Source organism: Saccopteryx bilineata, chromosome 7 (genome assembly GCF_036850765.1).
Source record: "Saccopteryx bilineata isolate mSacBil1 chromosome 7, mSacBil1_pri_phased_curated, whole genome shotgun sequence".
NCBI lineage: Eukaryota > Metazoa > Chordata > Mammalia > Chiroptera > Emballonuridae > Saccopteryx > Saccopteryx bilineata.
Window position 1 is genome coordinate 48,656,809 of NC_089496.1, and position 27,332 is coordinate 48,684,140.

Here is a 27,332-nt window from a genome sequence, read left to right on the forward strand (position 1 = left end):
GAGTTGGGACCCGCAGACCAGGCAGCACCACTCTGTTTCAGCCTTGCCATCTTCCAGCACTGCCTTCAGCTCAAACCACGGTTAGTTGGCATTTCCGGACACTCTCATTCCACTCCTGCTCCCTGGTGGTCTTACCAACCAACCCGCTCACCTGTGCCACCGGGGAGCCCCGTTTGGCTACAAATGAGACACTATGTCCGTCAACCTATTCCCTGAATAGTCCTTGATGTGTTCCCTCCCAAGGACACTGCTAAGGACAGCTGCCCTGTGTAGCTGGCCTACAGATTGTAAAAGTTATTATGTGGAACTCAAAAGAGTATTCTGGGGGCCCTGGCCAGTTGGCTCAGTGGTAGAGCATCGGCCCAGCATGTGGAAGTCCCGGGTTTGATTTCCGATCAGGGCACACAAGAGAAGCAACCATCTGTTTCTCCAACCCTACCTCTCCTCCTTCTCTCTCTCTCCCCCTCCTGCAGCCATGGCTCAACTGAGCAACTGAGCACTGGGTGGGGTGCTGAGGATGGTTCCAAGGCCTTGCCTCAGGTGCTAAAATAGCTCAATTGCCGAGCAACAGAGCATCTGGGAGATGGGCAGAACATCAGCCCCAGACGAGGGTTGCCAGGTGGATCTTGGTCAGGGTGCATGTGCGAGTCTGTCTCTGCCTCCCTGTCTCACTTTGTTTTTAAAAATAAATAAAATTTTTTAAAAAAAGTATTCTGGGGCCCTGGCCGGTTGGCTCAGCGGTAGAACGTCGGCCTAGCGTGCGGAGGACCCGGGTTCGATTCCCGGCCAGGGCACACAGGAGAAGTGCCCATTTGCTTCTCCACCCCTCCGCCGCGCTTTCCTCTCTGTCTCTCTCTTCCCCTCCCGCAGCCAAGGCTCCATTGGAGCAAAGATGGCCTGGGCGCTGGGGATGGCTCTGTGGCCTCTGCCTCAGGCGCTAGAGTGGCTCTGGTCGCAACATGGCGACGCCCAGGATGGGCAGAGCATCGCCCCATGGTGGGCATGCCGGGTGGATCCCGGTCGGGCGCATGTGGGAGTCCGTCTGACTGTCTCTCTCCATTTCCAGCTTCAGGAGAAAAAAAAAAAAAAAAAGTATTCTGGGGGAAGAATGACAAGCAAGACTTAAAAATGTTGGGAGTGTAGATATCTAGGATTTTGTTCATTACAGTGGTTTAATGGAAAGGGGATTTAAGTAAGGTGGGACAGGGGCCTTAAACTTCCTCTTTTGTGTCCCCTGTTGTAGATAAGGCATGTTATATACATTATGCAATTGTTTTCCATGTCAAGGAGTGTTTTTAAGTTCATCAGTTACTGACTTCAGCTGGGTAGTAGAAATCTAAGTCCTCCTGCCCAGGTATCTCAGCTGGTTCGAGTGTTGTCCCGACACAGCAAGGTTGTGGGTTCAATCCCGGGTTAGGGCATATCACAAGAATCAACCAGTGAATGAATAAATAAGTGGAACAACAAATCCATGTTTTTCTGTCTTTCTAAAATCAATCAATAATTTAAAATAAAGAGTAGACTAATAGCTTTGGGTGATTAGTGAAGGAGAAAAGATGACTTTAATAACACCTATGTTTCTCCTATGGGTGACTGCATAGTGTCTCGTGGTGGTTTCTAGTGGCAGGGACATGCTATTACAGTATTTTGTTGTAGTGTCTTATACCGTACAAGGTGTATGGACAGATTTTTATCGAGGAAATTATCTGTCTTTGTAGTTACATAAACACCATTCTGTTGGCTTTCAACTTGTTGGTCAAATAAGTTTGTAAATATGATATATATATTTGCTCGCTTATAGTTTGCATTGGGTGTGGGGGACAGGCTGTAAGGCAGGGTCGTTATAAGGCTTAGTTTTAAGACTAAGCCTTTCCCACCCTAAGTGACTGTATCAGACTTCCTTGTTTGTATATGGGATTAACGGGTTTTTTTTGGGGGGGGGTGTTTTTTTTTTTACAGAGACAGAGAGAGAGTCAGAGAGGGGGATAGATGGGACAGAGAGGAACAAAGAGAGATGAGAAGCATCAATCATTAGTTTTTTTGTTGCGACACCTTAGTTGTTCATTGATTGCTTTCTCATATGTGCCTTGACCGTGGGGCTACAGCAGACCGAGTGACCCCCTTGCTCAAGCCAGTGACCTTGGGTCCAAGCCTGTGAGCTTTTGCTCAAACCAGATGAACCCACGCTCAAGCTGGTGACTTCGGGGTCTTGAACCTGGGTCCTCCATATCCCAGTCCGACACTCTATCCACTGTGCAACCGCCTGGTCAGGCTGGATTAAAGGTTTTGATTTCTACACTATAAAAAGGAGCAAACCGGGAGCTTGCTCTCTCGGTTCCTGAGATTAGCATTAGAGGACAGAGCAGAGAAAGGCCATGTGGAGGAGAGGAGAAGCAGCCAAGGTGGCAGAGTGCTGAAGGAGAAGCCAGTTTGTACAGAGAGGAGATGGGGAACAGAGGTGAATAAGGCTGGTGAGCTAGAAACCTTTGATTCTAGGAAACTCGGATGCGTCAGTGGCTTTGGGAGCCCTGAATGGAAAGGGAAGTGCTTTCCACTGTGTGTATTTCTTGCCCGCCAGGTACAAGCTAGGATTAAAGGTAATGGCCCACCAGCTCTTGGGTCCGTTGTTTCATTACCGTCTGTCGGAATCAAATGAGAACCTGCATGGGCCAGGCGGCTGTGGCTGGCCACAGAGATGGTGGCTCACCATCTCTCCACAGATGGTGGCTGTGGCTACTGGCCATACCCAACTCCTTACAGATGGTGTTAAACCCCAAGCTGAGACTTCATTCCTTTCTTTCAATAAAGGAAAAAAAAAAGCCACACATGCTTGTTGGAAGTATATTCCGCCAGGTACAAGAGGCAGTTTGGTACATTCCTCAACAATGAAATTGCGTTTATAAATCAGCCTCACAATGTTGACTAAATCAGCCTCACGAACACTTTCTATACTTAGAAGTTTTAACTTCATTTGTCAATTATATAAATCGGTCTTGCAAATTCAAAGCCTTTGCCAGGAAAGTATTTGTATGAGAAAAATGTGTCTGATATTAATGGACGCCAATGCAGTGGTTACCCCTGAAGAGTGGAAATGTGTATGTGTGTGTGTGTGTGTGTGTACATGTGTGTGTGAGCATGTGTATGAATGGCACTGAATAAGTAGGTTAGGCAAGGCTTTGCAATCCAAAGAACGTGTGTTCCCTTTCACTTTGTAAGGCCTGACATGAAATTTTTCTTTGTGGAGCCATGGCAGTCCATAATATGCGTGTGTACTTGGTCTCTTTTTTAAAAAAAGGACTCATTAAGTACAGGTGATACTCCATGTGCGGGCTAACCGACGTGGCCTGGGGACCTACCAGTCAGAACAGAAATCTGCTCTAGTGCTAAAGAATGATTTTGGGGGCCCCTCTAGTTCACTCATTTTCCCTTTATTTGTTGAAATCTGGGATACCCAGGGTGGAAATGGAGGCCCTGAGTTAACAAGTCCATGGTGCGCCATACTGGTACGTACTGTCTGCATGTTGTGACTAGCTGTGGGAGACAAAGGGAATCACTGCCTTATTCCTCCCTAGGTTTCAGAAATGGAAATCTGTATTTTCCATATTCAGTGGCACTCAATGAGTATCTGGCTTCCTCATACCTGTCTCCACTGCTACACTTAACCTCTAACAGACCTATATTCCCTCTGTGTTATAATCAGGCACACGTCTGGCACTGTTGTGGCTACGGTAAAAAAAAAAAAAAAAAATGGAGAGACTCAAACTGACCTTCAGCAGGTTGGGAACACGAGTGAAAAACCACAGAGACTCAGAAGGCAACGGCTGCGCCACAGGCCCTGATTTTGACACAGAAACTGACAACAGTCCCGCAGAAACACATGGGGCTGTCTTCTGTCGCCCAGAAGAGGGAGCTACATGCTAAGTTAGGGGTCTTGTAAGGACATTCTCTCTATATGGAAACACACCTCAAGGAACTTGTGCATTTGAGAAAGAGAGAATGAGGATGGAAGAGAGCAAAGGATCCCATGGAATACAGTTCTGGAAGACTTAGAAAGAAACAATGCATTTGTATGACCTGGTTCATGGTAAAGCCACGCCAGATGATGTGGGATTTCAGAGCTCGTGTGGAAGCCGGGGTATTCTCGGTAACCCTCACGAGGTTGAATATTGATCCCTTGTGCGTATGGAGGGAACTGGGAGGGAAGAACAGCTGCTCCCAGGGACCCGTTCTCTCTGCCGCCTGGTTGACCCAGTCTAAAAGTGTTGATGAGGCCATCCCGTGTGGTATGAGCTGGTGGCGAGATGCAGAGCTGGAGAGGCACCCCATTCGTCATCAGAAGGGAGTAGAAAGGGAACAGAGGAAAAGTTACAACCTTTAGCTTTAGCCCTGGCCGGGTAGCTCAATTGGTTAAGAGTATCAGCCTGATATAGCAAGGCTGTGGGTTTAGTCCCTGGTCAGGGAACGTACAAGAATCAAGGAATTAATGCATAAATAAGTATAACAAATCAATGTTTCTCTCTCTCCCTTCCTTTTACTCTAAAATGTGTGTGTGTGTGTGTGTATGTGTGTGTGTGTAGCCTGATCAGGCGGTGGCACAGCGGATAGAACATCAGACTGGGATGCGGAGGACCCAGGTTCGAGACCCCCAGGTCGCCAGCTTGAGCATAGGCTCATCTGGTTTGAGCAAAAGCTCACCAGCTTGGACCCAAGGTCGCTGGCTTGAGCAAGGGGTTACTCAGTCTGCTGAAGGCCCACAGTCAAGGCACATATGAGAAAGCAATCAATGAACAACTAAGGTGTCCCAACAAAAAACTGATGATTGATATTTCTCATCTCTCTCCATTCCTGTCTGTCTGTCCCTATTTATCCCTCTCTCTGACTCATATATATATATAAAGACCTTTAACTTTACCCTAAAATGAAAACTCAAGATACTGGCAATGATTCTCTATATAAGATACCTAGAATTTCTTATACAACCTATTTAAGGAGATGTACTATTCCATCGTTGGCTCATAGTAAACTAATTTCTGAGTTCCAGCTACAAGAAATAACTAAATATTGCAAGAGCATAATATGTGGCTTAGAACAGATATCTCACCTGATTTGAACTAATAAAGCTATGGTACCAACAACCAAGTTAAGAAATTATGACACTGTAAAGCCTTAGGAATAAGTTGCAAAACAATAAATAAATTGAATTGTATATGAGTGCAATCCTTAAACCTTTCCTTTCCTTTCCCCAATGGCCACATCACTAATCACACCATCTACAGGATCGGTAATTTGTATATACTTCCTCCTTGTAGCCAGTCTTATCATCTCCAGGGAGCTTAAGGTAATAAGGTGAGGCCCTGGCCGGTTGGCTCAGCGGTAGAGCGTTGGCCTGGCGTGCGGGGGACCCGGGTTCGATTCCCGGCCAGGGCACATAGGAGAAGCGCCCATTTGCTTCTCCACCGCCCCCCTTCCTCTCTGTCTCTCTCTTCCCCTCCCACAGCCAAGGCTCCATTGGAGCAAAGATGGCCCGGGCGCTGGGGATGGCTCCTTGGCCTCTGCCCCAGGTGCTAGAGTGGCTCTGGACGTGGCAGAGCGACGCCCCGGAGGGGCAGAGCATCGCCCCCTGGTGGGCAGAGCATCGCCCCTGGTGGGTGTGCCGGGTGGATCCCGGTCGGGCGCATGCGGGAGTCTGTCTGACTGTCTCTCCCTGTTTCCAGCTTCAGAAAATGAAAAAAAATAAGATAATAAAGTGAAAAGGACTGTGGATCTGAGGACAAGAGAAACAATGAAGGATTCTCCATAAACAGGACCCACCCTGAAAACAGAGATTAGGCCCAGCTCATTTTTATAGACAGAGAGACCAGGTGCATGGGAGGTCCCTGATGATAACACGGATAGATGTGCCCAAGGCTGGGTCCTAGTTCCATATATTCTTCCAACCAGTGTACGCTCCTACGGGAAGTGTTAGGCAAACAAAGGGATTTTAAAATGTTTTCTTGATTGATTGCTTATAGAGAAGGGAGAGAGAGAGAAAGAGAGAAACACTGATTCAGTTCGTTGTTCCTCTTATTTATGCACTTACTGGCTGGTTTCTTGTGTGTGCCCTGACTGGGGACCCCACCTGCAAGCTTGGTGTACAGCAGGAGGACACTTGAACCAACTGAGCCATCCGGTCAAGATGGGATCATGCATGCATTACTCAGAAATAAAAGAAATATATTTGAAAAATAAATAATGGCCTTTTATTATCTTCACCACAGAGAAAAGTCAAGCCTGAAGTCTGGGGAAGGAAGTGGCCTCCCTGTGACGGCGACAGCACCGGGAGGGTGTCCTCAGCGTCCCCCTGAGTCCGGCCACCCTGACACTGCTCAGGAGCCACCAGCCACAGCCATCGGCAGGGGGCGGGCGCCGGGCAGAGTGTTCCTGCCGGATGTCGCCGCTGGCCAGAGCCAGCACCAGGAAGATGCAGCTCCCTCTCCGGTGGCCAGGCCTGCACTGGAAGGTAGGTGGGAAGCCCCACGTGTGACACCAGACACCCTCCCTGGTGTCCTCTCTCCAGGCCTCTCCGCCGCTGCCGTCCTCTGTTCCTTGGCCACAGTGTTGGATTCTGAGCCGAGAACTGGAACAGGCCGAGCCCCCGTCAGTCCGAGTCCGAGCTCTCATTGGACCTGGAAGACTTATGCTTTCGTTTCTTCTTCTTTTTCTTTTCTTTCTTCTTTTTCTTATGCTTTTCTTTCTTCTTCCTCTTCTTGTGTCTCTCCTTACCTTCTGAGGAACTGGAGCTGCTCCCGTCGTCCTCCGAGGTGGAGTCTTCCAGCAACTGCTTTAACTGCTGGATCCTAAACAGACGGGGTCGGTCAGGAACCAGAAACCGCTCAGCTTAAAAATACTAGCTTAGCAGCGACGGTCAAGAAGTCACAATCACCTCCGTAAGCACAGTACCTATATTTCTGCATGTTCTCCCCATTCTTGTCCACATCATGCCTGTTTATACAGGACTGTAACTAGTGTATAAGCGGTCTGTACTCTTCACTGTCCTAAATAATTCTGCCCGTTGCCATGGTCCCTACCATTACTCGTTCTAATAGACATACTCTCTAAAGTCACCCCCACTGCTCAAGGTCGTGCCAGGTCATACACCTTCCCAACAACTGTAACTCAAGAACGCCAATTTGGAAAAACAACAAAATCTCCTGCTTTCCACCCTATCTTTTTTCTTTTTCTTTTAATAATTTTATTTTTTTAATGGGGTGACAACAATAAATCAGGATACATATATTCATATCCTTTTTCTTGTCTAAGAATAATTTTCAGCAGTAGCTCAGATCCCTGCAGACAGTGAAGAGAAACTAAATGAGAGAGAACCAGTATTCCCTGCACACCTGCTCGGGCAGCGATTACTCCTGCCCTCCAAGCGTTTCACAGTGCGAGCTCCACATTTAGTAAACTCCTCCTATTATACTGGATAGCTTGTTTCCAACTTAATATAACTTAAAACTTTAAGATAGTACTGTTATCGTCAGGGCCACCTCACCTCATATCCTTCTCATGCCTTTTATTCTCTCGTATGATGTCATACATGGGATCTTCATGCGCCTTGGGGGTTAAAGAGGGTTAAGGTTGGGTTAGGGTTCATGGACCTTTAGTTAAATAAACATTAAATCCGTACGTTACTAAAACCACTAATTTTTTCCCCAGTTTGGTCTAGTATTTTGTTTAACATGTTCTTATCCTTCCTAAGGATCACCATCACTGCAAACTCATTGAGGCTGTACAGAGGATTGTGTAATTTGAAAAATGTAGGATTAAAATAATATATATAAATAGGATGTCATTTAAATATCCTTTATAAGGAAATAAACCCTGGAAGAATCATGAAATTCTATTCAAGGTAGAAGGTAGAAATATTCTACCTTGTTCTATATGGATAGATGGTAATTCTCTTTGTTCTAATATGGATAGATGACCAGGAGATAGTATTTAAAAAAGAAAAACAAGTGAATTAAAAGAGATAATATATAAGAATGAAACATTTATAGGTACACAAAAATATGCATTAAGTACTCTAAATAAACAAAGTCTGGAACTGTACAGGAAGTACAGATAATTTAAAATAACTAGAATTAGTTAAAAATAAGAATACACTTATGGGAAATGTTATGGTATGTGAATTACTTCAACTTAAAAAAAGAAGTAATGTTTAGTGTAGGAATTATAGATGTTATAAAAAATTCAGTTTTAAAAAACTATTACCTTACTACCTAAGGGATAATTACTATAAATACTTGGTCTCTCTCCTTCAATAATTATTCATAACTTATGAAAAATTATAATTATTTTATATATACAACATATACAACTCTACTGCTTTTCACTCGTCATGAACATTTTCCTATGACATTATACATTCTTCTAAAACATAATTCCTACCCCTGGCTGGGTAGTTCAGTTGGTTGGAGCGTTGTCCCAATGTGCCAAAGTTGTGGGTTTGATCCCTGATCAGGGCACATTCAAGAATCAACCAAGGAACGCATAAATAAGTGGAACAACAAATTGATGTTTCTCTTTCTGTCTCTCTTCCTCTTTTTAAAGTCAATAATAATTTTTTCAATTAAAGAGATATAATTCCTAATCGCTAAATAATTTTTGTTACAGTATTTTATGTTGTCATGTGGGACTATTAAGTTGTTTCCTACTTTTCCTTCACTTCCGTTTTATTTAATCACAAAATGAACTGTGGAAGTTCTCCTGATGCATACATAAGCAGCTCTGTGTATACTGATGTTCTCTTACTCCTTACGGTAGATTCTTAGAAGTGATATTTCTGAGTCCAAAAAAAAAAGTTACGTTTAAAGTTTCTGAGGTTTATCACCATTCTGTGTTTTATAGTATTTATAGTGTCAATAAAAATTGACATTTCAGCCTGGCCTGTGGTGATGCAGTAGACAGAGCATCAACCTAGAATGCTGAGGCTGTCGGTTCAAAACCCTGGGCTTGTCCGGTCAAGGCACGTATGACAAGCAATCAGCGAACACCAAAAGTGAGGCAACTATGACACTTCCAATCTTCCTCCCTCCTCCTCTCTCTGTAAAATCAAGAAATAAAATCTTTTAAAAAAGAAATATAAACCTGATATTCCACCTAGAAGTGAAATGATTATAAAAAAAAGTCATTTATTATTAAAAAATTAAAGCAATACTTTAAATGTCTGAAACACTTCAGAGACTGTGTGTTTCGACATTGGCTGATAACCTCAGTACATCCAGACAACAGCATATTTCACTGGGCGGAAGCAGTTACTGAATGCTGAAATAACACCTCTGGGCGGTGACTGTTAAATTAAAGTGAGGAAATGGCAGATTTCTTTTACTGGCATCTAACGAGCAGATATAATCGATATACACACTTCTAGCTTATAATTTAAAGACATCTAATCTTTAATAAGGACTGGCAACCTAAAACCCTCATTTTTGTTATGAATCATGATTTTTTTAAATGTAGAATTTAAAGAATGATTAAATAACACTTCAAAAAAAAAAAGCAGCCCTACTCCCAATGTGTAAGGAAGTGCCACTTTAATAAGAAGTTAGTTTTTTGTGAATGAACTAATCTGTCACACAAATGTAATTTAAGAGAGATGCAGTTAACACCAGGTACTCGGGCCGCAATGCTACTGGGAATGTATCTTATGTGAAACTCCAGTTTACCGACTACAGCCTGATTCGCGGATATTTACTATCTCTAATAAATGGAAATTCACATGGTGTGGTTCTACTTACTACTCTGAACTGTTCTAACTTTTGGTTGCCTTTGATAAAGAAAGGGCATTCTTTGTCGCCTGTTCGGTGGCCATACCGTTTACAGCGCCAACCTAAAAACAAAGGGAAAGAAAAGAAATATTTCCGTAAGATAACACAATTTCATTTCATGCAGATAAAGAAGGCCCTGGCCAGACAGCTTGGTTTAGAATGTTGTCCCAGTATGCAAAGGTTGCTGGTCCGATTCCAGGTCAGGGCACATACAAAAATAGAGCAATGTTTCTGTCTCTTTCTCTCCACCCACTCCCCCCCCCCAATTTAAAAAATTTTAAAAAGGAAATAAAGAATCAGATCACATTAAATTTTTTCTTCCTTAAACTCCAATTCTAAAAGCAAATGCAACCAGTGAACAAACCATGTAAGATCCTAGAAAACTGGCAACACGTGAGATTGTTAGAAATGCAGCGTAGCAGGCCCACCCCAGAAATACTGACACATACTTGAATTTCAAAAGATTTATTGGTGATTTGTAGACATAGTCAAGTTTAAGAACGGAACTAGTGTTACCGTTCCAGGTAACACTACAGCCAATAAAAATGAATGAAGGGAACTTTATGAATCCATACATAGATGGGGCATAAAAATGAGACTCAGAGACATGGACAAGAGTGTGATAGTAACGGGGGTGGGGAGGGGGTGAGGAAGGAGAGAAAGGGAGTGGGGGGAGGGGAGGGGCACAAAGAAAACCAGATAGGTGACAGAAGACAATTTGACTTTGGGTGAGGGGTACGCAGCATAATCAAATGTCAAAATAATCTGGAGACGTTTTCTCGGAACATATGTACCCTGATTTATCAATGTCACTGCATTAAATTTAATAAAAATAAGATTAAAAATGAATGAAGGTATGTACAATATGTACAGTATACGTGTCTTTTATCATGTCTGAGATGAGTCCAAGTTTTGTGGGGCCTGGGAGGCCGGGGCGGGGGTGCTCTTCAGGAAAAAAAAAAAACTTTACAAAATCATTTGACCATATCAACATATCGATGGGGTCCCTGCATGCCTTTGAAAGGCACAACTGAGGTGCTCTCAAGATTAAACTTCATTTCCTTCTTGGTAAAACTGGCTCTGGTCCCAACCTACTCATTTTCCAAGTCAATCAAATAACTCTAAGACGGTAAGTGAAATGCAGCCGGCCACCTCATTAAAGAGAGTAGTGATTTTCAAACTTAAAGAAGAAAAGAAAAACTACAGACTTCTGGGTAAAGATGACAGACTGAACACATTTATCTGCTTTGACCTCTTCCTGAAAGTCATATAAATGACAGTGAAGAGAATTCTTTTCAAAAGGAATAACCCAAGAAGTACATCAAGAAGGGCCAAGTGCCTGGCCTGCGGTGGCGCAGTGGATAAAGCGTCGACCTGGAACGCTGAGGTCCCCGGTTCAAAACCCTGGGCTTGCCCGGTCAAGGCACATATGGGAGTTGATGCTTCCTGCTCCCTCCTTCTCTCTTTCTCTTTCACTGTGTCTCTTCTCTAAAATGAATAAATAAAGTCTTAAAAAAAATACTTAAAAAAAAAAAAGAAGGGCCAAGTGACCTGATGAACGAAGTAGAAACAGAGGCATGGGCACATGGAACAGACTGACCCCTGTCAGAGGGGTGAAAGGAGGGGGACTGGGTGAGAGAAGGGGAAGGGATCATCCAGAAGACATGTACGTAACCCACAGACCACAGTGTGGTGGTGGCCAGAGGGAAGGGGCAGGGGGGTGCGGGCCACGGAGGGGAGGGGCGGGGGTGTGTGCGGGCCACGGAGGGGAGGGGAGGGGGTGTGTGCGGGCCACAGAGGGGAGGGGCGGGGGGGGTGCGGGCCTCGGAGGGGAGGGGCGGGGGGTGCGGGCCACGGAGGGGAGGGGCGGGGGGTGCGGGCCACGGAGGGGTGGGGCAGGGGGGTGCGGGCCACGGAGGGGAGGGGCAGGGAGTGCGGGCCACGGAGGGGTGGGGCAGGGACAAAAGGAGACTCTGCGTGGGGCGGAAGGTGCATGGTGCGGTGGGCAAATGGTGTTTCATTGAGTTTTACACCTGAAACTTGGGTGGTTTTGCGAACCAGTGTCATCCCAATAAATTCAATTAAAAAGAATAGCCAAGTGACAATATCGATAAATCTCCCTCCATAAAAGCATGGACAGCAGCTGCAAATTTGCCCAAATCAACTGCCCTGACACCCTTGGAGTTAACCATTGGCTGGTCACAATCTGAGGAGCATTACCTCAAGAAAAATTAGTGAACCCTGGCAAGAACAGCAGGATTGCTGGCATTTTAACTGGACCTACTCCCAACCCCCTCTCACCCTTTCTACGGGTCTTGAAACCAAGCAGCATCACAGCCCCGGCGTCCGTGACAGGCAGCAGCCTCACCCCCACAGGAGGGACAAGACCTGGTTCCCAACAACCTCAGAAAGCCAGACCCCAGCTGAAAATCCACGCGTAACTGCAGACTCCCCCCAAACCTAATAGCCTACGGTTGGCTGAAAACCTTACCGAGAATATAAATAACAGATTAATACATATTGTATATGTTACATGTATTATGTACTGTATTCTTAGAATAAAGGAAGCGTTAGAAGAAAAAAGAAAATGTTATTAAGAAAGTTATAAGGAATATACATTTGCAATACTTACCGGAAAGAAATCTGCATAGAGGTGGATCCAGGCAGTTCTAACCTGCATTGGGATTCCACTCACAACTCTGAACAATTCTAATTTTTTTTTTTAATTTTTATTTTTTTTTTACTTTTCCAAAGCTGGAAACAGGGAGGCAGTCAGACAGACTCCCGCATGCGCCTCACCGTGATCTACCCCGGCACGCCCACCAGGGGGCGATGCTCTGCCCCTCCGGGGCATAGCTCTGTCGCGACCAGAGCCACTGTCGCGCCTGGGGCAGAGGCCAAGGAGCCATCCCCAGCGCCTGGGCCATCTTTTTGCTCCAATGGAGTCTCGGCTGCAGGAGGGGAAGAGAGAGACAGAGAGGAAGGGGGGGGGTGGAGAAGCAGATGGGCGCTTCTCCTGTGTGCCCTGGTTGGGAATCGAACCCGGGACTGCCGCACGCCAGGCCGACGCTCTACCACTGAGCCAACCGGCCAGGGCCAGAACAATTCTAATTTTTTAAAAAAGTTGTAGCCTGACCAGGTGGTGCACAGTGGATAGAGTGTCAGACTGGGATGCAGAGGATCCAGGTTTGAAACCTCGAGGTTGCTGGCTTGAGTGCGGGCTTATCTGGCTTGAGCTCAGGGTCACTGGCTTGAATGTGGGATCATAGACATGACCCCATGGTTGCTGGCTTGAGCCCAAAGGTCGCTGGCTTAAGCAAGGGGTCACTCGCTCTGCTGTGGCCCCCGCTCAAGGCACATACAAGAAAGCAATCAGCCTGACCGGGCATGGCGCAGTGGATAGAGCGTCGGACTGGGATGCGAAAGACCCAGGTTCAAGACCCCGAGCTCCCAGCTTGAGCGAGGGCTCATCTGGTTTGAGCAAAAGCTCACCAGCTTGAGCCCAAGGTCGCTGGCTGGAGCAATGGGTTACTCAATCTGCTGAAGGCCTGCGGTCAAGGCACATATGAGAACACAATCAATGAACAATTAAGGTGTTGCAAGGCGCAAGGAAAAACTAATGATTGATGCTTCTCATCTCTCTGCCCCTGTCTATCCCTCTCTCTGTCTCTGTAAAAAAAAAGAAATTAAAAAAAAAAAAGAAAGCAATCAACGAACAACTAAAATTCCGCAAAGAAGAACTGATTCTCATCTCTCTCCCTTCCTGTCTGTCCCTATTTGTCCCTCTGTCTCTGTCACTGCCAGAAAAAACAGAAACAAACGTTCTGGTAAATGTGCAGACATTGGAGATATTGTGGGTTTGGTTCCAGACCATCACAATAAAGTGAGTTCTGCGATAAGGCGAGTCTCAATCTTTTTGCTGGTGGAAGGTCTAGCCTGCAATATTTCAATAAAGCAGTATTTGTACAGCGCAATAAAATGAGGTGTACCCCTACACGTAAAATCTGCCGTCACCATCATCCATCTCCATGACCCTTTTCTTTTGTAAAATTGAAACTCTGTTCCCATTAAACAATGACTCCCTATTTCCAACCCAACCCCAGTGAACAGGCAACCATCGCTAATCTGCTTTGTCTCTGACTGCGATTCCTCCAAGTACCTCACGGAAGTGACTCACACAGCGTCTTTTTCTGTCTGGCTTATGCCACTTAGCATCCTGCCCTCAAAGTTCATCCATGTTGTAGCATGTGCCAGAATTTCCTTCCTTTTAAAGGCTGAAGAATAGTTCACTGTACGCACATACCATGTTTGGTTTATCCATACACTCGTTGATAGACACAGGCTGCTTCCGCCCTTTGGCTATTTATGAATAATGCCGCTATGGACATGGGTGTCAAACTAGCTCATCAAGACTGTACTTTCTCGCCTGACCAGGTGGTGGCGCAGTGGATAGAGCGTCGGACTGGGATGCGGAAGGACCCAGGTTCGAGACCCCGAGGTGGCCAGCTTGAGCGCGGGCTCATATGGCTTGAGCAAAGAGCTCACCAGCTTGGACCCAAGGTCGCTGGCTCCAGCAGGGGGTTACTCGGTCTGCTGAAGGCCTGCGGTCAAGGCACATGTGAGAAAGCAATCAATGAACAACTAAGAAGTCGCAATGCGCAACGAGAAACTGATGATTGATGCTTCTCATCTCTCTCCGTTCCTGTCTGTCTGTCCCTGTCTATCTCTGCCTCTGTAAAAATAAAAAATAAATAAAAAAAAAAATAAATAAAAAAAAAAAAAAGACTGTACTTTCTCAATTCTTTTGGGAATATACCCAGAAGTGAAATTGCTGGATCACATGGTAATTTTATCTTCATTTTTTAAAAAGGTGTTATTTATTGATTTTACAGGGGGGTGGGTACGAGAAGTAGTTGCTTCATTCAGGCTTTTTTTCATCAGCTGCTTGTTGTATGTGCCTTGCACGGGCAAAGCAAAGGTTTTGAACACGCAACCTCAGAGTTCCAGGCTGGTGCTCTATCCACTGTGTCACTGCCTGGTCAGGCTGATCGAGTTTCGTTGTTGCTAAGTTAGGCGTTCTCTATATATTCTGTGTGTAGTCCTTTATCAGATGTGTGACTTGCAAATATTTTCTCCCATTCTGTTCGTTGCCCTTTCATGCTACTGATAATATCTTTTATTCACAGAGGTTTTAATTTGTCATCAAGTCAAATTTGTCGATTTTTCCTTTTGGTTCCCGTGCCTTGGATGTTTTATTCAAGAAATCATTGCCAAGTCCGATGTTGTGCAGCTTGCTCTACGTTTTCTTCCAAGAGTTTTATAGTTTTAGGTCTTACATTTAAGTCTCTTATCCATTTAGTTAATTTTTTGAATTATTAGATAAGGGTCCAACTTTATTCTTTTGCACGTGGATATCCAGTTTTCCCTGCACCATTTGTTGAAAAGACTGTGCTGTCCCCATTGAATGGTCTTGGCCCTCCTGTGAAACCTCATTTGACCATATAAGTAGAGCTTTCTGTCTGTGCTCTCTACTTTATTCCATGGGTCTGCATGTCTGTCTTTATACCAGCACCACACTGTTTTTTGTTTTTGTTTTTTAATTCATTTTAGAGAGGAGAGGAGAGACAGAGAGAGAGAGGAGAGACAGAGACAGAGAAGGGGGGAGGAGCTGGAAGCATCAACTCCCATATGGGCCTTGACCAGGCAAGCCCAGGGTTTCGAACCGGCGACCTCAGCATTTCCAGGTTGACGCTTTATCCACTGCGCCACCACAGGTCAGGCTGCCACACTGTTTTGATCGCTGTAATTATGTGGTAAGTTTTGAAATCAGAAAGTATCAGTCCTCCCGCTTGGTTTTCTTTTTTTTCTCCCAAGATTCTCCTGGCTATCTGGGGTCCCTAAGGTTGCATATGAATTTTAGGGTGGGTTTGTCCATTTCTGCAAAAAATGACACTGGGACTTTCATAGTAATTGTGTTGCATCTGGAGGTCACTCTGGGTAATACTGACATCTTAACAATATTAAGTTGTCCAATCCATGAACATGGGATGTGTTGCCATCTATTTATGTTGTCTTTAATTAATCACAGCAGTGTTTTCTAGTTTTCACTGTATAAGTCTTTCATCTCCCTGATTAATTCCTTTTTTTATACTATTGTAAATAGAATCATTTTTGTAAGTTCATTTTCAGACTGTTCATTGTCAGTGTATAGAAATGAAACTGACTTCTGCATGTTGATATTGAATCCTGCTACTTTATCAAATTCATTTATTAGTTCCAAAAGGTTTTTTTCTGTAGCATCATTAGGTTTTTCTACATATAAGATCATACCAGGAAAACTGATTCTTTTTTTTTTTTTCAGAGAGAGAGAGAGGGATAGACAGGGACAGACAGACAGGAACGGAGAGAGATGAGAAGCATCAATCATTAGTTTTTTTTTTAATTTTAAAATGTTTTTTCTTTTTTATTTATTCATTTTAGAGAGGAGAGAGAAAGAGACAGAGAGGAGAGAGAGACAGGGGGGAGGAGCTGGAAGCATCAACTCCCATATGTGCCTTGACCAGGCAAGCCCAGGGTTTCGAACCGGCGACCTCAGCATTTCCAGGTCGACGCTTGATCCACTGTGCCACCACAGGTCAGGCCAATCATTAGTTTTTCATTACGCGTTGCAACACCTTAGTTGTTCATTGATTGCTTTCTCATATGTGCCTTGACCGCGGGCCTTCAGCAGATTGAGTAACCCCTTGCTGGAGCCAGCAACCTTGGGTTCAAGCTGGTAGGCTTTTTGCTCAAAGCAGATGAGCCCGCGCTCAATCTGGCGACCTTGGGGTCTCGAACCTGGGTCCTCTGCATCCCAGTCCAATGCTCTATCCACTGCGCCACCGCCTGGCCAGGCGGAAAACTGATTTTTAACCTAGCATTCTATAGCTTGGCAAATTTTAAAAATCTGGAAAATGAAGTTTTTTTCCAGTAAACTAAGGCCTTGACAATGAAGGTATCTCCTATAAACCTATTTCAAAGGAAGCTGTGGGAGGATGCACTCCACCATAACAAGAGCATTTCACAACAAAGATGATGACTTAAGATCCAGGGGACAGGAGCTCCGACACAGGAAGAGGCTGGGGCGCTGCGGAAGGGTGGGGTCCCAGAGTTCGCTCAGGCCCACAGTGCAGGAGACGGGAAGTCTAAATAAGATCTGGGTGGCAGCACAGTTAGTTTCTGAGGAGTGTCTCTTCCTAGCTTCCAGACAGCTGTGTCCTCACATTGTGGAGAGAAAATAAGCTCTCTGGTTTTGCTTCTTTTTAAAGAAACTAATCAATCACATCCGGAGAGCCATCCCTCATTACTTCATCTAATCCTAATTATGTCCCAAAGACCCCATCTCCAAATACCACCCCACTGGGAGTTAGGGCTTCAACATATGAACTAGGGGGGAACATAACCATTCAATTCATAACACATGGGGAAGGGAGACCACTGGATGATCAGCATGGGAGCAACCATTTCAGAAAGATAAAACTGACAGAATAATTCAAGCATTTTTAAGGTCTTAAGATTTAAGCTTGGGGCCTGACCTGTGGTGGCGCAGTGGATAAAGCGTCGACCTGGAAATGCTGAGGTCGCCGGTTCGAAATCCTGGGTTTGCCTGGTCAAGGCACATATGGGAGTTGATGCTTCCAGCTCCTCCCTACCTTCTCTCTCTGTCTCTCTCTCCTCTCTCTCTCTCCCTCTCCTTTTCTCTCTCCTCTCTAAAATGAATAAATAAAATTAAAAAAAATAAAAATAAAATAAAATAAATAACTCCCTCTACTCACTGCCCACCCTCAACTTCAAAAAAAAAAGATTTAAGCTTGGAAATAATTCCGGGATGAATTAGAAATCAGTGCATGGAAATAAAAAAACAATAACAATAACAAATAAACAATGCACACAAACAAAAAACATAAAACAACCCCCCCCAAAAAAAACAACAACAAAATAATCAAGATAACCATTAATTCTGAGGGAAGTGAGAACATTATTCAAGATGCATGAAAGGAAAAAAATCAGTTTACTATAAGATTCAGCTCTAATATAATTATAAGAAATCAATACCAAAGACTTATCAAACCAAAACTGTGATAAAACTATTCTCGGGAAAAGGAGGTATAATCAGGGTACGTGTGCAGTGAGGGCAGGAGAGAGCTAAATTCTCCTCTTCCAGTGAACAGTGTCAACAGAGAATGCCTAGACCTGAAAAATCAATACAATACAAGTATAGTCTTTAGACATAAGAAGATAAATATCAAAATAACCAACCCAAAGGGCATCAAGTGGAAATGGAGGGAGAGAGACTGGAAACAGCTATTTTAATCAGTGCATGAAGAACCTGAACAAACAAATGTCTTTAAAAGACTGCAGCGCCCTTTCTTCAAATGCCACCTTGTGCTGCCCAGAGGCGTTGCTGCTCTGGTGTGGGGGTGCACGCAGAGCCCCACTGTCCCACACCCCCCTTGGTGGACAGTACCTCCATCCCTCGTCCTCCATGGCCCTTCTACCACGGAACACCCTTGTGGCTGCAGGGATGTCAGAGTGTGTACACCAAAGGCAGCTGCTGTCCTGGGAAAGCCCACTGCTCTCGGAGTCAGGAGCCCTGGAGTCACATGTCTGCTCCACCTCTTACCTGGGACCACTCACTGACACAGGCGAGGGGGTTTACGATAAACAGGCTCTGGGAACCGTGGTGTCTGAGTTGCGCGCACTTGGGAGTACCTGACACACTTGCACACTCACACTGCATAACTTTGACTTCCTTCCCCAGTGGCATCCAGAGTCCCTTGGTGGGCGCGTGAGCCAGAAACTCCCTGGCGTGTTCATTGCCCGGTACATCCGGTATACAGTCTTCTGGCTTCGTCTCATCTTCCTGAGAAAGGAAACCCGTGTGAACAACAGGGCAGAGAGCACCGGCACTCTCTCCCACCTGCCTCGGAGCTCAGCACCGCCCGGCTTTCCCGTGGGGCGGGGCTCCACGGTCATCACTGCTTACCCTCTCAAGAACTGGAAAGACAAATGAGACCTGAAGAAAAATGGAATGTACCAGAAGAATTACATCACGAAAACAAAGTAGCTGTTCTTGGAGAACAGTTACTAATGAAGCAGAAGAGAAATCTATCCTTCATATGAGAATGGTCTGTGACTTCTATCTAAGTTTAATGTATATTAGACATCAAAAAAATGTTTTACTTCAAGTTTTTGTTTGTTTTTTACAGAGAGAGCGAGAGTTAGAGAGAGATAAAGACAGACAGACAGACAGGAACGAAGAGAGATGAGAAGCATCAATCATCAGTTTTTCGTTGTGACACCTTAGTTGTTCATTGACCGTGGGCCTTCAGCAGATCGAGTGACCCCTTGCTCAAGCCAGCGACGTTGGGTCCAAGCTGGTGAGCTTTTGCTCAAAGGAGATGAGCCCGTGCTCAAGCTGGCAACCTCAGGGTCTCGAACCTGTGTTCTCCGCATCCCAGTCTGACGCTCTATCCACTGCGCCACCACCTGGTCAGGCCAAGCTCTTTTCTTTTAAAAGATTTTATTTATTCATTTCAGAGAGGAGAGAGAGAGAAAGAGAAGGAGGAAGAGAAGGAAGCATCAACTCTCATATGTGCCTTGACCAGGGTTCTGAACTGGCAACCTCAGTGTTCCAGGTCAATCCTCTACACACTGTGCCACTACAGGTCAGGCCTCTTTTCTTTATTTTTTAATAAGAGAAAATTTATTTAGAAAGTCACTTGGACCAGGCCAGGCTCAGCTGGTTACAGTGACATCCTGACAGGCCAAGGTTGCAGGTTCTATCCCCCGTCTGGGCACATATAAGAGTCAACCAATTGCCTCACTGGTGGTGTAGCAGTGGATAGAGCGTTGTTCTGGGAAACTGAAGTCCCAGGTTCAAAAACCAAGCTCACCAGCCTGAGTGTAGGATCATTAACATAACTTGAGCCCAAGGTTGCTGGCTTCAGCAAGGGGTCACTAGTTCAGTTTGACCCCCTGGTCAAGGCACATATGAGAAGTAATCAATGAACAACTAAAATGATGCAACTATGAGTTGATGCTTCTCATCTCTCGCCCTCTCCCCCTTCCTGTCTGTCTCTCTGCCTCTCTTCTCCTTCCTCTCTCTAAAAAAAATTTTTTTTTTAATTAATAAATTAAAAAGTCACTGAGGTAGAAAAAGTGAGCTGTAGAAGACAAAAACCAGGTAACAAGTTACAGAGGCAAAAGAAGGGCCCTGGAGCTCAGGGGAGAGAGAGAGAGAGAGAGAGAGAGAGAGAGAAAGGAAAACGCCTTGGGAAGGAGGGTAGGGAGAGGCGCAGGCGTGCTCCATAGAGACAGCCGCCCACTACCTCAGACTCTTTGTGGAATGAGGCAAGATAGAAGAATTCAACATAGGCCCTGGCTAGGCCTAGGGCTTTATCAGTGGATAAAGCATTGTCCTGGCGTGCCAGAGGTCACGGGTTTGACTCCCGTTCAGGGAACACAAAAGAAGCAATCAATAAGTACAACTAAGTGAAACAATGAGTTGATGCATCTCTCTCTCTCTCTCTCTCTTTCTCCCTTCCTTCCTTTCTCTCAGATTTATGAAAAAAAATTTTTTTTTGAAAAAAAGAATGAAAGAAGGCTATCTGGAATAATAAAAATGGCATTATGCATAAAAATAATTATACCTTAAAGGCCACTGTGTCATGTTCTCTAGGAACACACATGCTACATCTCTGATATGCAATTTCACCACTGAATAACTATATATATATATATATACACACACACACACACACACACACACACATATATATATTTTTAGTAAGAGACAGAGAGAGGGGCAGATAGGGACAGACAGACAGGAAGGAAGAGAGATGAGAAGCATTAATTCTTCGTTGTGGCACCTAAGTTGTTCATTGATTGCTTCTCTTATGTGCCTTGACCGGGGGGCTCCAGCAGAGTGAGTGAACTTTAGCTCAAGCCAGTGACAGTGGGTCACGTCTATGATCCCATGCTCAAGTCAGTGACCTGCACTCAAGCTGGTGAGCCTGTGTTCAAGCCAGAGACCTTGGGGTTTCGAACCTGCGTCCTCTGCATCCCAGTCCAACTTTTTATCTACTGTGCCACCGCCTGGTCAGGCACTAGTTATAATTAAGGAGCTCCCCCCACCCCAGTTTCCCTGAATATTAAATTTATAATGAAAAAAAATTTTAATCTTTTAAAAATTGAAAGTTAAATCTTTAAACAGAAAAGGTTGTTTTGGCCTTTAACCACTCCTGACTCTCATGCCCCCAGAGGCTCTGACACTGGCCAGGGTGCTGGACGAGGGCTCGTGCTCCAGGGGACCTGGGGCTGGAGGAGCTGCAAGTCTCCCTGAGTCCACTGTTCTCTGAGCTGCTGACATCAAGCCACCAGCACCAGGCCAGTCAGACTCGGCACCAGGGCGGCAGAGCTGGGGGTGGGGTGGTGGTGGCTGAAACCCACGTGGGCCTGCCTCGGGTTCTCAGGGAACAGACAGGAGGCTGAGTAAGTTTCTACAAAGACACAGGCTTGCGGCGAAGCCCAAAGTGTGTGACTGGCACCTGCGGGGAAGAAACGGTTATCACGAAAGGAGGTTCAAAACCTTATCCAGCCCTGCCCTGGCAGCTCAGTGCGTTCGAGTGTCATCCCGATACAACAAGGTTGTGGGTTCAATCCCTGGTCAGGGCATAGAGAAGAATCAACCAATAAATGCATAAATAAGTGGAACAACATATCCATGTTTCTCTCTCTCCCTTCTCCCTTCCTCTCTCTCTAAAAAAACAAAAACAAATCAAGAAGTAAAAAAATTGGCCTGACCTGTGGTGGCACAGTGGATAAAGCGTCAACCTGGAAACACTGAGGTTGCCAGTTCAAAAAACCCTGGGCTTGCCTGGTCAAGGCACATATGGGAGTTGATGCTTTCTGCTCCTCCCCCTTCTCTCTCTCTCTCTCTTTTTTTTCTCTCTCTCTCCCTTCTCTAAAATGAATAAATTTTAAAAAATCTTTAAAAAAAAAGAAGTAAAAAAAATGTAAAAACCTTATGCAGCTGTTTTTATAACAAGTGACTGAGTCTATGCACTGATTCAGTCTAAAAGAAGAACCAACAGGACAAACTTCACACTGACCTTGATTAGCCCGGGAGGAGGTTTTTCATAACTAGAAAGAAAGAAAAAGAAAAAAACCATCACCAACCACATTAACAGGAACGTAACACATTTCAATAAGCAAAAAGCAACTAACTGTAGGCTAAAATAAAAAGGATATTTCTAATAAAAACCTAAAACTACATTATATGCTAAACAGTTAATAAGATATGTCCAGGCCCTGGCAGGTTGGCTCAGTGGTAGAGAATCGGCCAAATGTGTGGAAGTCCCAGGTTCAATTCCCGGCCAGGGCACACAGGAGAAGCACCCATCTGCTTCTCCACCCCTCCCCCTCTCCTTCTCTCTGTCTCTCTCTTCTCCTCCCGCAGCCAAGGCTCCATTGGAGCAAAGTTGGCCTGGGTGCTGGGGATGGCTCTGTGGCCTCTGCCTCAGGCGCTAGATTGGCTCTGGCAGCAGAGGAGCAAAGCCCCAGATGGGCAGAGCAGCGCTCACTGGTGGGCATGCGGGTGGATCCCGGTAAGGTGCATGTGGGGGTCTGTCTGCCCCTCCTTCCCACTTCGGAAAAATCCCCCCCCCAAAAAAGATATGTCCAGCACCCACGAGATCACATATAAATAAACTGATGCTATCCCACATCCTGCTGAGATCTAGAACTTAATTCACTGAAATAGTAACTAACTTGTTGTCTAAGCACAACGATTTTATTTTTAGGAGAAGGGAGAGCAAGAGGTTACAGGGAAAGACCTGTAAGTTAATTGTGGTTCCTACTGTCACTCTAGTCGTCAGGTTGGTTACCTGGCACAACTTCCACTTAAGGTTGAAGAAGCTCATGGGGGGACAGGCTGAGTGATCCGCTCTGGCTTGGCTGGGGTCAGCACAGGGGGAGGAGCACGGCTGGAAGGAAGGGCCTATCCTCCGCGAAGGAGGGGTGATTTGTCCCAAAGGTTCCCCTTCCCATTTCCCTGTAAGTCCCAATTCCAGATCCTCCTACCTCCCCCCACCCCCCACCCAGAGTGATGCCACCCTGCCCCAGCCCCCAGCCCCCAGCTGCCTGCTCCTCAGCTCTGACTGCCCGGCCAGCCGGCCATGCCCTACTGACCTCACCGGATTCCGGGGGTGGGACCTTGCACAATGCCTGTACAAAAGGCAGCACTGGACACAGAGCTGCTGGATGAAGTGCTGGAGTGACTGTGTGGGAACACATGTTCCCTTTCGCCCACCCAGACTCTAGTGCCCCGAGGACACGAGTCACGCCTATGCTCCCCACACACGTGACCCTTCCCTAACTCTGAGGGAGCTGTTGGAAGAGCCTTCTGGATTCCACGACTGGAACATGTGCCCTGAATGCTTATGTTCATTGTTAAGTATTTACTCACTACTGGCTATTAAACACGGCGTGGGTGTTTGGCTTTAATTGTGAATATCTAAGGGACCAAACCAATATTTATTTAAGAATGAAAGAAAGACACAGGAAACCAAACATCCCGGGCCTGTTCAGTGCCTCCACAAGAAAGATTTTACTGAGGTTGTCTGGCCGCTGTGGCCGGATTGAAGTTGCGTCCTTAACTGCGGAGACATGGAAACACCGCAGCATCTACATGGTGAGAGCAGGGCTGACGGATTTTCTATAATGACACGTATTACTCTTATCACCAGCAAACAATAATAAAAGAGTGAATTAGATAGTGATACGGGACAATGTCCATTCAAGGTTCTTTTTTTTTTTTTATTTTTTATTTTTATTTTTATTTTTTTTCATTTTTTCATTTTTTCTGAAGCTGGAAACGGGGAGAGACAGTCAGACAGACTCCCGCATGCGCCCGACCGGGATCCACCCGGCACGCCCACCAGGGGCGACGCTCTGCCCACCAGGGGGCGATGCTCTGCCCATCCTGGGCGTCGCCATATTGCGACCAGAGCCACTCTAGCGCCTGAGGCAGAGGCCACAGAGCCATCCCCAGCGCCCGGGCCATCTCTGCTCCAATGGAGCCTTGGCTGCGGGAGGGGAAGAGAGAGACAGAGAGGAAAGCGCGGCGGAGGGGTGGAGAAGCAAATGGGCGCTTCTCCTGTGTGCCCTGGCCGGGAATCAAACATTCAAGGTTCTTTTAAAAAGGAGAAAATGAAAACTGCTCTTCGAAGTGACAATGTAACATTATAACTGTCCCAATAAAAGGAGATGTTCTGTTTTCTTGGAGTAAAGGAGCCCCCCCCCCCAGTATCTACCAGCCCTAAATCGGGATGAATGTGACTCCGGTAGCGGGAAGTGAGGTAGAGTGGAGAGCAAGCCCATGGGCTTTGGGGATAAAAACTCTTGGTTGAGTTTTGACTCGTTCTCACTGCCGTGTACTTTGGGCATGTCACCTAATCCCACAGAGCCTCGATTTCCTCAGGGGTATGTCACAGCTCACATGGGAGAAGCACTCCGCATGCTGGCTTGGGCCCCTTCTGCTGAGGACAAGCTGATGTTCTCAGAGGCCTCAGGAGGCAGCTCCAGGCTGGATCACTCGCACCACAAAGGCCAAGACCTGGATCCAACAGCGGTGGGAGAAAACAGCTCGATGTATGTATGTAGGGGCCACAACAAACGCCCCAGCTCTTCTGAGCTGAGTGAGCAGGGTCTGCGCCATGGGTTTTCCACAGCGAACAAGTGGGCACGCATAAACTCGGCTTCTTAGGTGTGGTACAGCGCTTTCCCCAAAGTGAATGCTTAAAAAAGTTGTCCAACACAAAGTGGTGGTATGACATAGCTATAACAGCAATAACACTGGAAGTCTGCATAAATCGGGAAAATGATTTATTAACAGTTCGCCCACAACCATTCATTAGAAGCATGAATGGTACGTACGCCTTATGCATAGAGAGTGAAGGGAGTTTGGTAGTACCGTCTATAAATCCAATAATCTATCTTTTGAGGCACAGGAGTTGTACAAACAACAACATATGGCCAATCAAACTGAAATCCAAATTCCTGAAAAATATGTAACTGTTGTTGCCAAGATGGAAAAATGTGTGATGGAACTACACATTTTGAAATCTATTGTTAGCAACGGCATTGCCTAAAAAGTTTATTTCACAACTGTTTTCGCAAGTTTAAAGGAACATAGTTGACGTTTTTTCCTAGGGCTAAACAACTATGAATTTAACATATTCAAGAGAATTCTCAAAGTTTAAAGTAATATTGAATTTCTAAATATAAAAGACTTGGAAATGGGAGTATGTTAATACACGGTTTGGCTTCCGCACTCTGAGAGTTGAGTAATCTACATGTATCTTTGCAGTTAATTCTTGATATTAAAAAAAGTTGCCTGACCTATGATGACGCAGTAGATAAGAGTGTAGACCTGGAATGCTTAGGTCAGAGGTTCAAAACTGTGGACTTGTCCGGTCAAGGCACATAGGACAAACAACTTACTACATCTGATGCTTCCCACTCCTCCCCCCTTCTTTCCCTCTCCTTCTCTTTTTCTCCTCTCTTTAAAATAAAAAAAAATCTTTAAAAAAAATGTTGATGAAGGCCCGTTATTTTGTACCATCTGAGAAGCTGTTAATTCATTCAGATTGTAAGAACTTACTGTGTAGTAAGAAGACTAAATTTATGTTAAGAGGGGAAACAATCTTTCCAATAGTGTACAGGGCAAGAAATCTTTAGGTTGGCAAACAGCAGCACCACAGAGAGTGCCCTGAAGGGGCCAGGGCTGTGCATGCCAGCAATGCAAGGCCCCTAGCCCTCAACCACCGCCCCACTGAGGTGACATTGTCCCAGGGCCACACTGAAAAGAGCAGGCCAGATTCCAAGAAAGAATGAATTTTTACCAAAGCTCCCAGAAGGTTAATTATGAAGCATTTTAAGTGTTTGAAGAACTTTCCTTACATGATTGTCTTAGCACCTGAAACAGAAACAGTTTATTAAATAACTCAGTAGCCTGACCTGTGTTGGCACAGTGGACAAGGCCACAACCTGGAATGCTGAGGTCACTAGTTCCAAGCCCAGGGCTTGCCCTGCCAAAGCACATATGAGAAGCAACTGCCAGCTGATGCTTCCCACTCCATCCCCCCATCCTCGCTTTTCTCTCTCTCTCTCTCTCTCTCAAATCAATAAAAAATAATCTTTAAAATAAATAAATAACTCAGTAAACACCAAACTTTTTTTTTTTTTTTTTTTAAGTGAGAGATAGGGAGGCAGAGACAGACTCCCACATATGCCCGGACCAGTATCCACCATCAAGCCCCTTCCCAGGGATGCTCTGTTCATCTGAATCCACTGCTCCATTGCTCGGCAACCAAGCTGTTTTAGCAAGGGAGACAAGGCCATGGATCCGTCCTTAGCTCAGGGGGTCTCCTCAGCACCAGGGCCAACTCGCTCAAACCAGCCATGGCTGCGAGACAGGAAGAGAGGGAGGCGGGTGGAGAAGTTGCTTCTCCTGTCACCTGGACTCTCCTTGACCCCCCTGGAGCTGTGGAGCACAGTGCTGCCTAAACTAGGCCACCTGCAGGAATACACTCTGGTCCTAATTCTTTTTGTTGAGCTGGAATCGGCCTCTACGCAGCTTCCAGCCTTAATCCTGGTAAACATCCTCAGGACTAGAGGACAAGTGTCCCCTGTCTTCTACCTGACAGCCGCCTTTGCAGTAGTTAGGGACAAGTCCCTCACCCCACTGTTGATTCTCTTTCCTACCAAACTAACGATACGGAGCTGCGTTTCCTCTTCTCTTAGTAACACAAAATGGAAAGATTTTATCGGGTTCATAGTGGGCCCTGTCACCTGAACACCGCGAAAGGGCAGGGGCCAAAGCGCACTTCCCGAGTATGCAGTCCCCAGAGCCCGAGAGAGCACGTGACACAGCCCCACCCAAGCTCCGACCCCGCGCACGTGGACACCGCGGCGGCTCCCGCGCAGAAGACCCCTCTCCCCGCCCCGCGGGGGCCCGAGCCTGGGGGCGGGGCCTCCCCCGCACCGACCTCTCCTCCCGCCGGGGCGGAGGGCGACTGCGAGGCGAGTGCGCGCGCACGGGCTCGGTGACCGCGCGGGGCCGCTTGCCCACTCGCGGGGCTCCGCGGGCCCCGCCGAACGTGCCCACGCGCGCCCATCCCTCTCTGGAGCCCCGGGGCGGGCGGGACTCACAACGACTCCAGGTGCTTGAGCTGCTGCAGCTGCTGCGCGTCCTGTCGCCGTCGCTTCTGCTCTCGGCGCCGCTGCAGCTCCTGCTCCGGCGGCTCCCGCGCCCGCCGCGCACCCTCGGCCCCCGGGTCGGCGCGTCCCGATCGGGACGCCATCGCGGCCCGCGCGGCTCAGGCGGCGGCCGAGACGGCGCTTCCTCCGCGCCGCGCCGCGCCCGCCGGGCCACCGCAGCGCCCCCTACGGCCGCCGGCCGCCTTCCTCCGCCTGAGCCCGGTG

General features: G+C 46.3%; 1 protein-coding gene across 1 annotated transcript; it reads right to left on the reverse strand.

Annotated features, from left to right (window-relative positions):
* Window positions 1–6,222: 6,222 nt before the first annotated feature.
* Window positions 6,223–27,332, reverse strand: LOC136310904 (retinitis pigmentosa 9 protein). Its single transcript, XM_066239957.1, has 6 exons — window positions 27,060–27,332; window positions 21,959–21,989; window positions 18,579–18,708; window positions 9,777–9,868; window positions 7,532–7,593; window positions 6,223–6,836 (listed from the first exon to the last, which is right to left on the reverse strand). The coding sequence occupies exons 1-6, from the start codon at window positions 27,209–27,211 to the stop codon at window positions 6,638–6,640; spliced, it is 666 nt and encodes a 221-aa protein (XP_066096054.1). The 5' UTR covers window positions 27,212–27,332; the 3' UTR covers window positions 6,223–6,637.